The sequence below is a fragment of the Physella acuta genome, unplaced genomic scaffold (assembly GCF_028476545.2).
Source record: "Physella acuta isolate Inbredline_101_S28 unplaced genomic scaffold, ASM2847654v3 ptg001146l, whole genome shotgun sequence".
Lineage (NCBI taxonomy): Eukaryota > Metazoa > Mollusca > Gastropoda > Physidae > Physella > Physella acuta.
Genome location: NW_026732663.1, coordinates 262815 through 281491, shown reverse-complemented (window position 1 = coordinate 281491; position 18677 = coordinate 262815). Strand labels below are relative to the sequence as shown.

The window sequence follows — 18677 nt, the reverse complement described above, 5'->3', positions numbered from 1 at the left end:
TAAACCTGCGTTCTAAACTAATACCAATATTTTGCATTTCTCGTCAGAAACCAGAATACCAGAAATATCAAATTATCAAAAAGATATTACTGTTGTGTAACAATTGTAATGTAAAATTAATGATCACAAAAATCAAAGATTAACTCGTCATAAGAGTGCCGTGTTACGGATCAGTGTTTCTTCCAGACTTTTATCTCCGGGGGGGGGGGGGGCTTTGATATTTCCGGGGAGGGGGACAACATTTTCCAGGGGGGTGGGATGGACACTGGTAAAAAATATATGTTTTTATATAAATTCCATTTCGTCCGGGGGGTAGGGACTTTCTTCAGGGGGGTGGGGATTCTGGATCCTACCAGGTGAAACTTTAGAGCACGGGTTCCCAACCTGGGGGTCGCGACCCCCCTGGGGGTCGCGAAGGGCTTTCTGGGGGGTCGCCAACTGGTATACTAAACCTTAGTAATTTGAAACAAAACATAAGTATTTAGAAGAATTTTTGAAATTCGGCTTTACTAACATCACTGGAAAGGGAATAGAGAAGAAGCAAAGCGTACTGTACAAAGTTTTTCTCAGTCACGAGTTTATGAAATCTTCAAAACTAAAACGTCTTTTGAGACGAGTCATTCGAAACACACCAAAAAGATATGGAGTTCTTTCGTCGGTATGAAGCTAGTTGCAAACGTCAGAGACTTGATCGAACAGGAAGTTTTCACCAAGGAAACACAGCATTAGTGCAAGCATCACATGAAATCGCGTCAGAAAATGCCAAGCAAAAAAAAAACACAATAGGAGAAAATCTCATCAAACGCTGCATGTTGAAGATGGTGAAGTTAATTCTTACATGTCCGTAGATGTTAAATAACACATTTTTATTGAAATTAAGCTTTCACCATTGTTTGCTTTTCAAGTTGATAAATCAATAGACGTGAGTTCGTGTTCGCAGTTGCTGGTCTTTGTCTATATTCATGCGGATGATAGCAAAGAAGAGTTGCTCTTTTGTGAAGATAGCATGGAGACAATAAAAACGTTTTTTTTTTAAATTGGATGATTAAATGGGTTAAAACGGCTGTGAGGGTTTGTACGGATGGCGCACCATCTATGTTTAGGTCAAAATCGAGCTTTCAGAAAGCAGAAAAGATTTAGCTCCCTAACCATTGCCCTCACCGATCGCCATCAAGGATCCATTGCTAGTATAAGTGGTAAATTATATAAAAATCTGGAGCCTTCAAAGAACTGAACAAAGACCTGAATAAAGATCACGAGGTTCTGCTCTTCTACACTGCAGTGCGATTGCTGTCAAACGAATTGTTGTGAATCGTGTTTTTGAATTGAAATCTGAAACCAAATTGTTCTTGGAAGTGCAAAGAAAACAAGACCTTTTGGTATACTTAAAACTACATAGAGTGGTTGGAGAGAGTATCATACCTAGCAGAAATATTCGAACATCAACATAAGCATAACCTGAAGCTTCAGGGAAAATGAACGAATATTATCACTTTCCATGATTATCTCGAGGAATTTTATCAAAGCTGCAAAATCGGTAAAGAAAATAAATCTTGGAAATATTGTAAATTTGAGAAACTCTGCAGTGTGGTAGATGAATCTAATTGTGAGATATTTAAAATTTTGAAAGAGGAAATTTCTGGGCATCTTGAATCAAGTGAAAACGTACTGCAGCGCTATTTCTCTGAGCTAAAAAAAAAGAATCTGCATTGACGCATTACCCATTCTCTTCTTCCCTCGATGTTGCCAGCATTCCCGATGAATTACAAGAGGAATTCTTTGATTTGTAGAATGATTCCGCGTAAGATAAAAAAACTGCACACTCAATTTTGGTGTAGTATTTACCATTCATACCCAATCGTAAAATTGATTAACTTTTCGATAATAGATTTTCGTTAACAAAAAAAATGCTTTAAAAATTAACCACGAATGTTTAGTGAATAGTATGCAATTTTACTCATGGTATTAAAACAGTTATCTAGAGTAGTTCATATTGAAAGCCTACTAAAAATGTTATTTTAGTGTTTATTAATTTCCATACTAATTTCGGCTTTTTAATTCTATGGGGGTCGCGGGTCATTTAATTTTTATAAAAGGGGGTCGCCACTCGAAAAAGGTTGGGAACCACTGCTTTAGAGCGTGACAGCAAAACAACTCCTTTCAAAGTTTAGTAAGAAAATAATGTTTCCTTCCAGTTTAATTGATGAATTCGTAAGGTTAAATTAGTTAAATACGATATAAAAAGGCCAACTTTCAACATTTTAAGCTATAATAGGCCCTATATATTATTTCAATTTGCTTTGAATTCAATATCATATTTATTCGGTGCAATAGACACTCAATTTTAATTAAATTTAGATCTATATTATTAAGCCTATTTGATTATTGTACTAAAATATTTGCACTAAATATAATTACATCCATCGTTTTTCTTTTAAATAATTTAAATTTACTTCATTTTGAAGACCAATCATATTGAAACGAAATATTGCGGTATTTAGAGTAACCAATTTTAGATCCAAAGGATAGATCTTGCTAGTGTGTCTTATACATTTCTAGTTCTAGAATCTAGAATCTAGACACAGATATTACAAAAATACGTCTACAGCTGTGTTCTAATAAAGCTAAAGGTGTATATTATTGAAACATCACTAACGGTCTCTACTATTTCTCTACTCTACTCTAGTCAAGACTCTAGTCCTAGTCCTACTCGGTAATCTATCATATCGTTTTTGTTGGGTAGGCCTACGTAAAAAATAAAAATAGGCCTACTAAAAATATAAAATCGCCCGCGGCTATTATTAATGTACGAAAACGTTACCTCATTGTCAAGGCTTTAATAGAAGTTATTGTCATATGTTTGTGTCAAAGATTATAGAGTCCTTGCAAACACGTGACCTAAATCACGTGATACCTACGCCCGCCGCCACAGTGGTGTACATCAGACGTAAACACAATCAGCTGTTCGCCAGCGCTGGACGTGTTCACCAGCACTGGACGTGTTCACCGTATGTAAAGAATCGCGCCCGCGGAAAAGGAAAAATATGTTAAAAAACTTGAACTCTTAGGAATTGAAGATCCTTATACAGTTATTGACAGTTTCGTGGATAATATAAATATGTGGCCGAAATTTCTAAATAAAAATACTGTTAGTAATACCGTTTGCGTTTAGAGTTTAAGTAGACGAAGCTGATCAAATGCAGTAATATATTATAGGTTATCTACTGTAGCAAACGTGAGACCACTTAACTCCTACAAAACCCACACTACAACGGCTAATATAATCCATGGGTAATAACCAATCTGGGTAGCATGTTATACAATTTAAGACCCTTATAATCCAACAGGGAAGTAATCAGACACATTAATACTGACGTTCAACCTTCATGATGGCTGCCCCCACCTGTATCTAGCCCACAATAAAACCAAAGAGGAGTCTGCCCTGCCCTCCCCTGAAAATGTCTCACCTCCGTGATACCCAGCCCCACAGAGATAGTATTTCTTATATAATTTTGACCCTCAGGGCCCAGCAGGGAGAACAAAGGGGAAAGTCCCACTGCTCTCCCCTCAACATTTCTCACCTCGGTGTCATGTTATGTCATTTATAGCACACATGGCTTATCAGGGGAAAGCATTAAGAATCTTAACTCTGGACAGCTACACACTAGTATACTAGCTACACACTAGGTGCCTACTGTAAACTACTAGACTGTAGGCCCTATGTAGACCTGCAATTGTATCAATTGTAGACTGGGTCCATTGTTATTATTCTAAACCATCTCACTTATGTTTCTAGCTTGATTTGTTTCTTTTATAAACAGTGGATTTAAAAAAAAATTAGCCTAATCATTAACCAAATAATAATAATGTGGTTATTTGTTGTTGGCTGGTATGATCTAGATTGTACTACTAGGCTACAAAAACTTAGTAGACCAATTACTAGATATGAATTTGAATTTAATTAAACTCAGTCCAGTATCAGATACATATTGCTGTAAAAAGACAACAAAGTAGGTAGGCCTTAGTAATTTATTAAAGCCTTCTACTACAATAATATCAACTACATGCTTGTATAAAGTTTTTACAATTTAATTTAAGTAGCAGATTCTAGATCTAAGTCTAGTCATACAATCTATTTCAATTTCAGAAAATTTCGTTTGCTAAAAAAATAATTAGATAATAGAGCGAGATTTTAGATCTTAGAGACAATTAAATGCTTTAGTAGGCCTATTATGACTACTTTTGATTTATTATGGGTGTATTTTGAATCGAATGTAGATCTAAAGTAATTAAATTTAAGTAAAGAAGTAGATGCTAGATTCTATGTCTACCCAGCGGAGCCAGGTATTAGGCCTACTATTAGATCTTATTATTCTTATTATTACTTTTGACTTTGTCTTTTACTATTAGTATTTGTGAAGGTCGAGCATATTTGTTTTATTAATAGTTATCTTTTATAATTAAAATGAAGTTTATTATTTTACTGTCCTTACCTGAAACAAAGTATCGAGAACTGCATTTGATCAGATTCGTCTACATTAACTCTAAACGCAAACAGTATTACTAACAGTATTTTTATTTAGAAATTTCGTCCACATATTTATATTATCTACGAAACTGTCAATAACAGTATAAGGATCTTCAATTCCTAAGAGTTCAAGTTTTTTAACGTATTTTCCCCTTTCCGCGGGTGCGGTTCTTTACATACGGTGAACACGTCCAGTGCTGGTGAACACGTCCAGCGCTGGCGAACAGCTGATTGTGTTTACGTCTGATGTACACCACTGTGGCGGCGGGCGTATGTATCACGAACGGACGTGACGTCATATGAAAGGACTCTATAGATAAATGAATAATAAAACGAAATCAATGGCTAAATAATAATAATACTAATAAATAGTTAGTTTAGTAAATACTAAATAGGCCTAGGCCTATAATCTATAATATATCGTCTCGATATAGGTCAGAAATGAACTTTAAACAGCAGTGTCTGAGAGCATGATTTGCTATAAATATAAACAGCAGCCATTTGTAAAATAGAGTGGCTTCCCCCTGAATCTCGCGCTATAAGCTTATAAAAATAAAACTTAAACTAGATGGCTGTTATCTGTTATAGTAAATGAGCATGGTTGCATCTGTTGGAAACATCGCTAGTCTTCATTTATTACGGAAAAGTTTTAGGCCTAATTCAATTGTTTAAAAACATGTACATATAGATCTAGTTATAGTTATAGGCCTAAATGAAACAAGGAAACATGTTTGTATTTTAAAAAACATAAATCCTTCTCAAAATGTGAAATAATTATTAAAATTTAAGGAGTCACCTGTTTTTCACATTACAAGTCGCGGGCGATTTTACGTACCTAAAACGATAGATTACCTCCTATTCTTCTACTATAGGCCAGTATAGGCCTAAGTTGTTTTTTTTACTAGAGTCTAGATTCTAGATCTAATCTAGATCTAGATCTTGTTACTAAGTACTAGGCCTAACATTTTTATTTAGTGCTATTTAGTTAACTACCTGTAACCTAACATCCCTTTTTTAAAGAAGATTCCATTATCGGACACCGGTTTAAACATTCTCCCCATTTTTATTTTAAGTTTAATCAACAGAAAATTTGCCACAATTGGGCTACATCTTGGATCTAGAATCTAGATCTAAATTAAATATAATTAGGGCCTAATAAAGCGAAGTATCTATTCACAGTCGACTGTGAATAGCCGTATTGGGGCTATTCACAGTTGTGATCGTTTTTGATAGATTTAATGTTAAAAATACCCTACTGGGCATGAAGATGTGTAGTCGCGCGATCATGGGGAGTGGCTATCGTGCCAGAAGGTGCGGGTTCAAATCCATCAGATGTCATATTGCCATGACTCTTAAACTTAATGTATGCCTTTTAATGTTATTATCAAAATATTTTTTCACAGTTACTTGAGGGTTATTTTTGTTATTTTTTTTTTGTTTTTAAGATGTAATTGTTGGCATATCAGCAAAAAAAAAAAAAAACCCTCCCGTAGATTTTTGCTAAGAGAAAAAACACAAAAGTGTGATGGAAACTGTGAATTATGGCTGATGAAAAAGGACATCCTATTGCACCTGATATTTGTTTTATGTGATAATGTGAATTTTTAATGCTAATTGACAGTTGAATAGCAATGTGAACAACCAACTAAACTGATGCTTAATTAGTATTATTTATTTAAAAATTACCAGATCTATTAGTCTAGTATAGATTTAGAGTGCATAATTGTCAATTTGATCATCCATCTATGACGTACGTAGCCTTTAGCAGATATGTCTGATATGAACATAAAAGCGTAACTGAACTTAAACCGTAATAACTTTTTTTATAAAAAAATAACACAATAAAAATAGTACTGCTCTCTTAATCTATACCTCACTCTTCAGTCACAATAAATGCTTTTATTATTGTAAGATATTATTCACAGTTGTATTTAGCATGAAATGACAGCCGACTGTGAATAGCCGTATTGGGGTTATTCCCAACCGGCTGGGAATAGCCTTGGCCAATAATGAATAAGGCTTTAAGTCAATTGACCTCAAACACCATTGCAATGGTTGGACCAACTTGATGGTTCCATTTTTTTTAAAGCCTGCCAATGGGGAGGGGGGATGTTTTTACTGGTATGAATAAAAACACTGCTAGTCTTCCAAAATATCCATATTAAGTCATTATGAAACAAAAAAATAAAATAAAAAGAAATGGAGGCCAGAATAGCATGACATAACTCAAGAATAACCTCTTCTTAAGAGTATTCTGTTAACAGTAGGGCATAATGTACTAATACTGCTTGCATCAATTGCTACTAAGGAGTTGAGTATTAATCGATAATAACTTATACTACTAATCAGATTTTATATGCTAATATTATAAATTTAAGAGTGTTATTTTTTTTTTTACAGATATATATTGCTGCTCTAAAAAAACAATAATTCTGTGCCTTATGTCAACTCTTTAATAAAATGTCACACCCAAAACGCGTTCAAACACCAGCCTATAAAGTATACATGTCTTCTTACCCATCTGATAAATATGATGAGAATGGAAGCCAGTCAAAGTCCTCTGATTCCAGAAAAATGAAGAGCTCAAGTGGCAAGAAGAAAAGGGATGACTTGTATGATTCTGATGAGGAAGTCATAAAAACCAGTGCACCTAAAAGTCTGATGGATACAAAAGATTCCTACTCAGACAAACAGTATAGTTATAAGACATCTTCTTCTCGAAAGAAAGACAGCTACTCTGGTGGTGATGGAAGATCTGCACAGTCTCTAATGGACATAGATTTTAGTGGTGGGCCTGAAAGCTCATCTGTCAACTGGAAAGATTATTCCGGCCGCCATGCCCATTCATCTGAAGAAGATGAGACCGAACGAAGAACTGACTGGAAAGATGACAGAAAATTCAGCAAATATTCAGATTCAGAAGAAGAGGATAAAGATAATTGGCAGAGAGATAAAAGTGAAAAAAGTAAACGCTCTTGGAAAGAGTCTTCCTCCCATAATGAGCCATTGATTGTTGATTTACCTGATAAGATAAATGATGCTGAAAATAAGTCATCAGATGCTCAACGTAAACCCAAACCTTTATTGGAGACGTACGTTCTACCCCCAAGTAAGAAACCCATGAGTTTACTGGATCTTCCGAATACAGGCAGTAGAGGTGGAGAAGGTTATAATAAACGTAAGCAGAATCAAAAGAATCGTTCTAGAAGAGGGGAGGGGAAACATTCTGGATCAAAATCACAAAATGATGATGAAAGGCAATCATCAAAAAAATTAAAGCTTGATAAATCAAAAGACAAAGTTCTAATAATAGATTCAACCAAGTAAGCACTTTTGTAATTGCTTCAAGATTAAGATTTTAATTACTTTTAATTATCTATTGTTAAAATTTTGTTTGACTCCGCCATTCTATTTCATTATTGTTTTTTTTTTCTTCAGAATTTCAGTCATAAAACACAATGGGCACATCTTTGTCTTGGTACCTTCATCTTTATCACTGACATATTTACACGGGCGTGCAAAGGTTACAGCTTTGTTGGGAGAAGTGAGCATACTGGCCTGTAAATTACAAATAGGGACAACTTATGATGTCTATTCTCCTGCATCATGCAGCTTGCTCTCCTTGAATGTTAATGGAAGTAAAACTTTCCACCTTGATGATCACAAGTCAGAGCTGTCAAAGTATGGTTTTCCTGAAAATGATAAAGAAGTGAGTTTATATCTTGTTTTGTAAAAAAATTTAAGGACTTCAAAATTTTGCATACTGTAGTATTGTGGTGTTTAATTAATATAACAAAAAAAAGTTTTTGCATTGATTATAAATAAATGAGGGATGGAGCGGTCTAGCGGTAGAGAGCTGGACTACTAACCCGTAAGTCTCGAGTTCGAATCCGGGTTCAAGTCAGTAGACCATCCCTGAGTCCACCCAACTCTGATGGGTACCTAACTCCCATTATGGAAAGTAAAGGCGGCTGGGCATAGTGTTGACCACACTATCTCTTCTTATGCCAAGGTCACAGAAACAAGTGAACTCTACTTCACTTGCCCTATAGACCTTCAGGTTTGAAAGGGAACTTTACTTGATTTAAAATAATTTTATAAATAAATGACTGGATTTCTATTTTCTGCTTATACATTTTTTTTTTAATATTTCAGCTGGAGAAAATTGGAGCTAACATCAGTGCTGTTATAATGCTTGACAAACTTGAGTCCACTATGTGTGACTACGTGACAACCTTCATTCCATATTCCCAGCTCTTCATAGCTGGTCCATGTCGAGATGTTGAACACATGAAAGGTGTAACTCTGCCTAAATTAGGCCTAAAAATTGCGCCATATAAAGAAATGGTATCCACTTGTATGAACATGTCACAAGATTATGAAGATGTTCTTAGCAAATGGTCTGACAGGTTGTCAAAGAGTGTAAATGGTAAATCATAACTTTCTGAAATATTTTTTTTGTCAGTGGTATATTCTAAGGTTTAAAAAAACAAGTTATTACAGTGTAAAATGGCATGTTGTAACTTTCCGAAAAGTTTATCGTGTTAGTGGTATCTCCTTAGTTTACTGTGCAGATACATAACTTGTTCACTATTCGTCATTTAACCAAATGTTACTTTTGCAATACACAATTGTATCTGATCTTTGTAAATTATGTTACAGTTGTTAAATTAGTCTCTTTAGGAATAAAGGACAGTAGTTAGAACAAAATGCCATTAGGGTCTAGAAAATATCCTTTGATAAATTTGAGTTTGTTTTAAATCTCTATTTCATCGAGTTTTTATGCTAGCTTTGTTCCTAATCTGTAGATGAATTACAACCAATTGTTCTTTGTTGTGGGGCAAAAAGCACAGGAAAGTCAACATTTAACCGCATGCTGATTAATACCACTCTACAAAGGTAATTTTAAGCATTGAGATGTAAAACTTTTTAATCTGTTAACATATTATACTTAGGGAATGTTCAAAATTTATATTTATAATTTCAAATAGTAGGAACAGAACTTTTTGAAGAGATATGGATATTAATGAATATTCAATCGAAATTTTTATGTGAATTTTTTGTTGAACTTAACATCACCTGGTACATTTCGCAAATTTTTTCTACAGCACGGCTGCTGTTGCCTACTTGGAGTGTGATGTTGGTCAGACTGAGTTTTCTCCCCCTGCCACTGTATCTCTCCACATCATCACTCAGCCTGTTTTGGGTTTGTTCTTCCAGCCACATTAACTTTTATGAAAAGCTTGTTTATTTTTTGTGTCATTATAATTATATTACAACTTTTTTAAAAAGCCTGATTTACTTGTGTGATTAGTGATTGTAAAAAGCCTGTTTTACTTGTGTCTTGTCATTACTTGCTTATTTCATTTTTAGAATTTGTTTTTTTATAGGCCCACCATTTTGCCATCAGTTACAAGCAGAAAAGTAAGTTGTTATTTAGTTTAACCCTTACACTCCTGACCAACTATTTTCTATTTCCTCTGGACTGGATAAAATTTTACCATCAGTTTCCAGAGTCCCTGAAATGCTTTTGCCATAAAACTATATCTCATAGGGTCCCGGAAAAAATGTAATTTTTTTATTTTCAACAATTGATAACATGTTGAGAATTATTTAATTCAAATTAAGATAGAAGAAATTCAAGTAAACTATGCTAGTAGCAGTGATATATCACAAAAATAATTTTCTTTAGCCGTTAAAAGGCCTGCATCAAGGCGTCTGGTTTTGATGTCTCAGCCATTATGTCTAGGCCTATTCACTGGCAAGTCACAGCCATGAAAAATTTTATTTAAAAAATAACACTTTTTATAGTTAAAAAAAGCTTAACTTTGTTGTTTTAAGATAAACACACTGCCATATTTTTTATGATTCTCCATTCCACAGGAAAAATAATCATAACATTTTTGGCCAATAATTATGATCAGGCAATTAATTATTCAAGAAACATTGTCAGTTTAGTGTTATCTACAAATTGTGATATAATATTGTGAATATAATTTTTTAAACAAAACAAATAATCATTATTTGACTGAAAATCTACATAGAATGGTATTTTATGGTGAGACAACACCTACCCAAGATCCATCATTGTATCTGAAGTGTCTGAAATATGTATTCAGTGCCTATAAGGAGGTGCAATCTAAGATGCCATTGATTGTAAATACGATGGGGTTTCCAGAAGGTTTGTCAATTTAGACTAATATTTTATTTGCTTGTCCTAAATTCTTTCTTTAATGTTGATAAATCTTTTTATCTACATTATGTTTTGCAAAAAATAAATTTTTTAAAAATAATAAAAAAAATAATATATTATTCAGTAGATGATGAAATATTTTTGTAGGTAAATAATAATTTTTTAAATTGGCTTTAGAAATGTTTTTTTGTCAGTTAAAGATAATTTCATTCTGTACATTCCCTAGGGATTGGCCTGATGCTTCTAATTGACACAATGCACATTGTCGAGCCTGACCTCGTTGTGCAGCTGGAAAGCTTTAACCAGGCTGCCAATTTCCCAGCCATCACCCAGGAGCTGGTAGCCTTGGAGGAGGGATGGACCTACAACAAACTCCCAGTATTTAGCTTTTTTCATCAGCTTTTAAATCTGCATAATGACACCAGTCTAGAGGAAGAAAAAAAAAACCTTGACGCCTGTAGCCGATTCTCAAAACCCCATCCCCATTTATCCAAAGACCCTCCCCAAAATGTATCACGTCCTTCTCAGTGTATTGTCCAGCCTGGCCACCTCAATATCCCCAATCCTGAATCCCACCATTGCAAAACTACCTGCTTTTCATCTACTGTATGTAAAAAAAATAATTCTGGAAGTAAATTTTAATATATTGCTACCGTATTGTTTGCTTGGACACACAAGTATAGAATCATAAGGAAACTTTTATATCTTTTATATAATTGTTTTCTTAATATATAAAAAAAAAGGTAACACCTTTGAAATAAATGGAACTCTAGTCAACACTTGTAAAGCATTCAACTTGGATTTTGAGCGTAGAAGTTATATCTCAAGACCTCGAAAGTTTATAGCTCATTTTTAAAGCTTGAAGGAAACATCAATAGGATCGTCAAGGAAGTGAATAAGTTTGACGGATTCTTGCTCCATCCCAGTTTCTTCCTTCCCCCTCTAATCCATTTCTGTAAGTCATCCATTCCCAGTACAGATATATACATCTATCCCCTCCTTGAACAAGATATTCCACTATGTCCAAAGGCCACCCCATCCCCATTACCATATATTAATGTTGAGGACGAATGTCTTATGCATGCTCACCAACATCAACTTCAAGAAACTGCCTATGAATTAAGTCAGTGAACAAGTTGAATCCACCTGGGAATCGTTTTCATGAAGCAAACATTGCCACTCCCCCCCATATCCCTAAAAACGTGGAATCACGTACAAACTTCCTTATCCCATTTCCTATTTACTAAACCCAGCTCACATCGGTGGAGGTGTCGATCAAGGTAGTTAGATTTTTATTTTTACATTTTTCTTGCACAACTTTCTCACAACATTTGCATTTCTTTGCCTTTCTTTTGTTAACATTGTTTTTCTTTCTTTTTTTGAGACTACCATGAAATAAGTTAGTGTACTTTTAAGGTACTTAAATAGTTCTTAGGTAGATGTCCGACAATGGTATAATATGTATTTTTTTATTTCACCTATAGTTAATTAACAATATCCCACAAATTAGTTCTAGTTGAGCAAGAGTTAGATATCCTTGCACTAAAACCACACACCTTCGAAGCAGTTGATTTTTCATTTTAAATAAATATTAAGTGTAAGAAGTGGATATGTGTAGAGTGTAATGAATGGTTAATGTGTAGAGTGTATATAATGTGTTGATTGCAACGAATGAACTAGTTTAGAGTGTGATGAATGGATAATGTGTTGAATGTAAGGAAAGGATGTGTTGTGAATGTAAGGAATGAATTTGTGTAAAGTGCGATGAATGGATAATGTGTTGAATGTAAGGCATGAATTTGTTGAGAGTGATGAATGGATAATGTGTTGAATGTAAGAAACACATGTGTGTTGCCGAGCCTAATCTAACTCAATTGCATGCTACTGTAGTTACATGAATGCACAGTTCTTTTTGTTACAAAGTTTATTATACTTACATTATTTGCATTATTTTTCTAGTTTTTAACATCCCTTGCTTAAACAACTAATAAATAAATCACATCCCTAAATAGTTAAAATCTTTTTATTTAAAAAAAAGTGCTTTTAAAAAAAAAGAATTTACCTTCTGTTTATTGAGTTCTGTTTATTGAGTTCTTATATCATTACTTGTGGGTCGTAAATTGTTTGAACTAATTACTATGAAATTCCTTTCTGTAGGTTAAAGACCCTAAACAAAAAGTGCTGGAGACACATGCCCATGACTTGCTTTTCCTCTCTACCCTTGTGAGCCAGCGAAGAGAGTAAGACAATGTTTTAAATTGTTGGGTGTTTTAAGTAGCTTTAGAATGGGATGTTTTAAGTAATTGTTCTTCAAAATGGGATGTTTTAAGTAGCTGTTCTTTAGAATGGGATTTTTTAAGTAGTTATTCTTTAAAATGGGATGTTGTAAGTATTTATTCTTTAAAAGTGGATATTTTAAGTAGTTGTTCTTTAAAATGGGATGTTTTATTTAACTAGTTGTTCTTTAAAATGGGATGTTGTAAGTATTTATTCTTTAAAAGTGGATATTTTAAGTAGTTGTTCTTTAAAATGGGATGTTTTATTTAACTAGTTGTTCTTTAAAATGGGATGTTGTAAGTATTTATTCTTTAAAAGTGGATATTTTAAGTAGTTGTTCTTTAAAATGGGATGTTTTAAGTAGTTTTTCTTAAAAATGATACTTATTTAGAAGATTATAAAAGATGTTAGAAATTACATGATTTAGTTATTTTAATCAGAAAAGTTTCCAAAATGAATAAAACATGTGAAGAGATGAAGGTTTTAAATGCAGGAACAATAAGAAAATAAAGAAAACTTTCTTTTGATTAAATAAAATAGCATTTTGGAAGTGTGAAAATTAAATAAGTCATTGTTTGAATTTCCTTGTTCCATTTTGGTTGTAAGTCAATACCTCTCATGTTTTATAAGTTCTTTAAACACCAGCAGTTGATTGCAGTATATTATGTGGTTTATTTTTTTATACTTGCTAATAAAGACCATTTCACATGAATATTATCTGCCACAAATTTTGGTTGATCTTGACTAAGATTTTTTGCCTGAGGTTACCAGCTCACTTTACAATCATGTGTTCTCCACTAACTTGTATTTTTAATATTGTAATCTATATTAATTTTCAACTAATTAATTTATAATTAAAATCTTGATGCTATTGTTTTGTTTAGATATCCACTTTTATGCTAAGTGTGGAATAAATTGCTTTATTAAAAATGGACAAAACTGAGTCTTTGCCCCACAGACATTATGTCTTAAGAGAAAGCTGGAAGTTTAAAAAACAAAATTAATTCTCTAATTAACATTTAATTCAACTGATAGGCTTTAAATATATTTCATGTCAGACTATTTGAATACATTGCTGTTATTTTGCTTTGAGGGTAATTTTATATTGTATTAGTATTGTATATTTAGTTACCAAATGCCTACTTTCTTTGTTTGTTTATGTGTACAGTTTCAGCTTTAAGCTGAAGCCTGTAGATCTCAGGAACCTCTCCTTGCTGTCTGCCTTGTCTGCTGGGCTAGAGCGAGGCATGACCTTGACATCGCTCCCACCGTACACCGTCCCGTATGAGAAGATTGGCATCCATGTCTGCCACCATCACCTGACTGGTGATGCCATTTTGTCAGCTGTAGATGCCAGTGTTGTGGCGTTGTGTGTGACTGACCTGTCCCAGGTAATCTGATAGTATTAGTCAATGGCTAAACATTTGTTTTAAATTTTTTTTTTAAAAGCACTCTGCCATTAGGGTTACATATTCTTAAAGCTGTGTTAATGCCCCACCACATTAAATCAAACTGCCATTATGGCCATATGTTCTTAAAGCTGTGTTAATGCCCCTTCGGGGCAGAAGATTCTCAAAGTTGTGAAAGTTTAATGCCCCACCACAATAAATACAACTCAGTACTGGGCACCACCAGATGTTAATCTAACATGTTTCACTTCATGCAGTCAGATAATTAGATAGTATTATCAAGTGAAGATCACATAACATAAGATGAAGTAGAAGTTTTTTAGCGCAATTTCCATTCTGGAGAATTGCGTTTATTAACCCGTCATTTCTGGATGTATGAATGTGTGTCCGCAGCTTTAAGTCGTATCTCCTCCTCAACGAAGCAATATCGAGGACTAGTTCCAAAAGCAATTATGTTAAGCAAGTTACCAGGATGATAGTGGGCCAAAAAATTTCCGAGTTTTTTTCATGGATTTCCCGGAAAAGCCAAAAAACCTCGAAAAAATGCAGTTTTTGACCCATATCTCGGCAACCAGACCACTTAGCGACTTGAAACATTTACCAATCGATTCCTGCCATAATTTAGAACAATATTGCCGAAGAAAGTTTTCAAAAATATCCTTTCGTTCGGTCAAGAAAATTTTTTTGAATTAAAGTTTGGACCGAATTAGTAGGCATGTTTATCCAACCACACCACACGCGTCATCACGTTCAATAGCTGCGCCATCACGTTCAATGGCTGCGTCATCACGTTCAGTAGCTAGGCGCGCAATGGTTTTTAGTCATGTAACTCTATTGTAAATAAAACATGTATTTTAACCAATGGTTTTACTAACCCTGCTCTTGATTTACGCTACGACAGAGCTATTTTTAGATAACATAAGGAAATTGCGCTAAAATTGTCACTAGACTTTTTAATTACCTTGTTTTAAAATGACCCTGTAAATACGTATAGTAGTGAATTGCTAGCGTTTCTCATATTTTTAAAATCTCTCCAGTCGAGAAAGGAGAAAGAAGGTCTACCCAATACTTTTGATGACATGCCAGTTTGTACTTGTCTTGGATTTGGTATGTAATTTTTATACTTCAGTTGAGGTGTTCAATTACAATTGCCTATTTTTAAGAATTTTATGAATAAATAAAATAGACCTTGGTTTTAATATTAATTAGCTTCTATATTCATTATATAATTGTATTTTACATATATCATATATATATATATATATATATATATATATATATATATATATATATATAGGATAGCCAATATGTACTCATACAATTTTATTTTCCATTTGACTCGTTTAAAAATGAATTTTGCGTATAGGTATTGTCCGTGGTGTTGATCCAGTGAAGGGTCTGCTGTATATTGTTACCACCCTCCCAAAAGTTGTGTTTGGTCAGATGAACACTCTACTCAAAGGCTCACTATCCCTGCCTGATCAAATCATTTTAAAACAAGTAAGTGTTTATTTTGTCTGTTTAATGTTCACCAACTCACTAAGTTGAAAGCATGCCGTAAAAAGAAAGTCTATTAAAAAACATTAAAACTGCTTTGATTATTTCATTTTTTAATGTGATACTAAGATAAAATCTATTGTAATAAATATTTTCTGACAATACGATTTGTTGTTTTGTAATATAAAACTAATGTAGGACAATTGTAAGATCTAAATTACTTTTAATTTCCATTTATCAAATAAAAAATTAATAATTTGGCAGCATTGTTTGATGCAATGTATTATTTTAAAATTTTCTAGAAAAGCTCAGGGGCTGTTCCTTATGTTGATGCATTGGCACCAACTACAGCTGTCACTTCTGTGAGGCCTAGATCTCGAATGCCTAGAACAAGCCTGGGAAACCAGTAACAAAAGTGTGTGTAACATCCTTTAGGTGTTTGTATTTTGCAATATAGATGATATAACATGTATTTTGCAATATAGAATGATATAACAAGTCAATTTTTGAAAATAAAAACATTTTTCTTTATAGAACACAACTCCTTCAACTGTTTATGTCAACAAATATGAGTTTTATTTCCTTGTGTTTGTCTGCTTGGTGGAGATAAAAAAAATTGAAGGTTTAATGTTTACATGTTTTTTAAAATTAGTTCTTTAACCCTTAAAGCGCCCGCCATGTGGCCTTATATGCGCTATAAGTTATGTAACAGCAAAGCCACGACCGTGGCTTGGCGCGCTTTATGTGTTAATTTTTTTTCATATTGATGTTTTTTTGTATTGGTGCTATACCTTGTCTGCTATATTTTACTGGAAACAGATGTTGTACATCAAATATGTATATGTAGTTAGAACTTTATTAACCCTTTAAGTATTGTACATTTAAAAAAAAAAGTGTTCAATTATTTGTTTAGTTAGTCAGGAAGTGGAGTAACAAAAATATATTGAGCCTATGCTTTCTTTATAATGAAATTTTTAAAGCTGGTTGGCTGTTGTGTTGAGTAGTGTGTCAATCAGTCTGGATAATTACGTAGTTCATTTCTTCATGTTCAACTAAATATATTTCAAATGTACGTTATTTTAAATGAGAAATTTATTCTTTACTTTCACATCTTTATTGATAAAAAAAACATGGTATTACTTATATTTATATAGATCATGATCAGCAGAAGAGGGTGGGTATAATCTTTTATATTTAAAGTTAAGCTGAAGTGAAATCAATGTGACATGTTGATGACTTATGCCTTGCTCATATATAGGTTGTGATGAATCAAAATAGTTTTTTTTTTTACTTTATCTGTCAATGATCACAAAAGTTATCACAAGCTAACACAGCTTTTGGTTGTGTTTTTTTATTATTATTTTCCTTAGGTCTTAACAAGTAATATGGTTTTTACTTAATCATTCTTTAACATAAACACCTGAATTTTTCAGGTCAACTAGCATTTCTTCCTTCACAATTCTGTTGATTAACTTTCATGACAAAATCTGACCATTTATATTTTACAAGACATCTATGTCAAAACTTCAAGTCCTACAGCATATCAATACATGTATGGTGTACGCAGGTTTGTTATAATTGTTATAGGATTGTTAAATACTTGAAACTGGTACATCCCTTTCAACCATGATGGTGTAAGTCACCCTGATTGTAAATAATTGAATGTCTTGTTAAATTTCTTCATGTTAAGTCTAGTTAAACCTGATAAGTAGTGTATGTTGAAACCAAATTGTACTACATTTCAGAATGCATTTAAGGAAATAATGTATACACACTAAAGGCCATGTAACTTTAAAAAAAAATTTCAGTCAAACCTTAATAAATGTTTACTACCATAAACAAACGATCTTTTGGTTTGTTATATTATGATGGCTGTGTGAACTTGGGATGGTTGAGTAGAGTCTAGTACTGGGGAGTTGTATCAGTTTATTTTGATGGCTAGGTGAACTTGGAATGGTTGAATAGAGTCTTGTACTGGGGAGTTGTATCAGTTTATTTTGATGGCTGGGTGAACTTGGGATGGTTGAGTAGAGTCTAGTACTGGGGAGTTGTATCAGTTTATTTTGATGGTTGGGTGAACTTGGGATGGTTGAGTAGAGTCTAGTACTGGGGAGTTGTATCAATTTATTTTGATGGCTGGGTGAACTTGGGATGGTTGAGTAGAGTCTTGTACTGGGGAGTTGTATCAGTTTATTTTAATGGCTGGGTGAACTTGGAATGGTTGAGTAGAGTCTAGTACTGGGGAGTTGTATCAGTTTATTTTGATGGTTGGGTGAACTTGGGATGGTTGAGTAGGGTCTAGTACTGGGGAGTTGTATCAGTTTATTTTGATGGCTAGGTGAACTTGGAATGGTTGAGTAGGGTCTAGTACTGGGGAGTTATATCGGTGCCTGTTATCTGTTTGAAAAATAAAAATTAATGATAGGCAGACTGACCTCAAGTAGTAATTCAAATTGATTATTTGGAATTTTTTAATTTTTTTTTTTTTTGGCTTCTGATCTTTAACATTGTTTCTTCAAGGAAGAAAAGAAGTTTTTATTGTTACAAGTTATGTTTAAATGAAATAAGTAAATATTTCAGATATTGTTGTATATCTTAGATCTATTGGTTTCACGAAAATGTATGCACGGCTGTAAAAAAGTTTCTATTTGCTTCATAGTTTGCTTCAAAGATCGACCACCCGTGATATCAATAAATTATTCAATGCTCATTTTTACTGGTTTGTGGTGTTTTTTTCAGAACAAATTACTTCTATCGCTTACAGACCAAAACA

At 33.5% G+C, this 18677-nt stretch overlaps 1 protein-coding gene across 4 annotated transcripts; it reads left to right on the top strand.

Moving 5' to 3' along the window:
* Positions 1–2567: 2567 nt before the first annotated feature.
* Positions 2568–17732, top strand: LOC131956383 (polynucleotide 5'-hydroxyl-kinase NOL9). Of its 4 annotated transcripts, none has more exons than XM_059320778.1 (14): positions 2568–2630; positions 6929–7851; positions 7967–8237; positions 8684–8957; positions 9337–9427; positions 9637–9734; positions 9919–9952; positions 10573–10709; positions 10948–11099; positions 12879–12961; positions 14167–14389; positions 15445–15514; positions 15774–15907; positions 16207–17732. In XM_059320778.1, the coding sequence occupies exons 2-14, from the start codon at positions 6989–6991 to the stop codon at positions 16312–16314; spliced, it is 2538 nt and encodes an 845-aa protein (XP_059176761.1). In that variant the 5' UTR covers positions 2568–2630; positions 6929–6988; the 3' UTR covers positions 16315–17732. The 4 variants fall into 4 exon arrangements, 3 of the variants coding, with proteins under 3 accessions (XP_059176761.1, XP_059176764.1, XP_059176762.1); XM_059320781.1 differs by having other exon boundaries at positions 2582–2657; XM_059320779.1 differs by having other exon boundaries at positions 2592–2713.
* Positions 17733–18677: the final 945 nt, after the last annotated feature.

Excerpts from the sequence above, each read along its gene's own strand:
- LOC131956383 (XM_059320778.1), top strand. The coding sequence starts at position 6,989 with ATGTCACACCCAAAACGCGTTCAAACACCAGCCTATAAAGTATACATG. Across the intron at positions 8,958-9,336 it reads GTTGTCAAAGAGTGTAAATG|ATGAATTACAACCAATTGTT; the intron begins GTAAATCATAAC and ends CCTAATCTGTAG. Across the intron at positions 14,390-15,444 it reads GTGTGACTGACCTGTCCCAG|TCGAGAAAGGAGAAAGAAGG; the intron begins GTAATCTGATAG and ends AAATCTCTCCAG.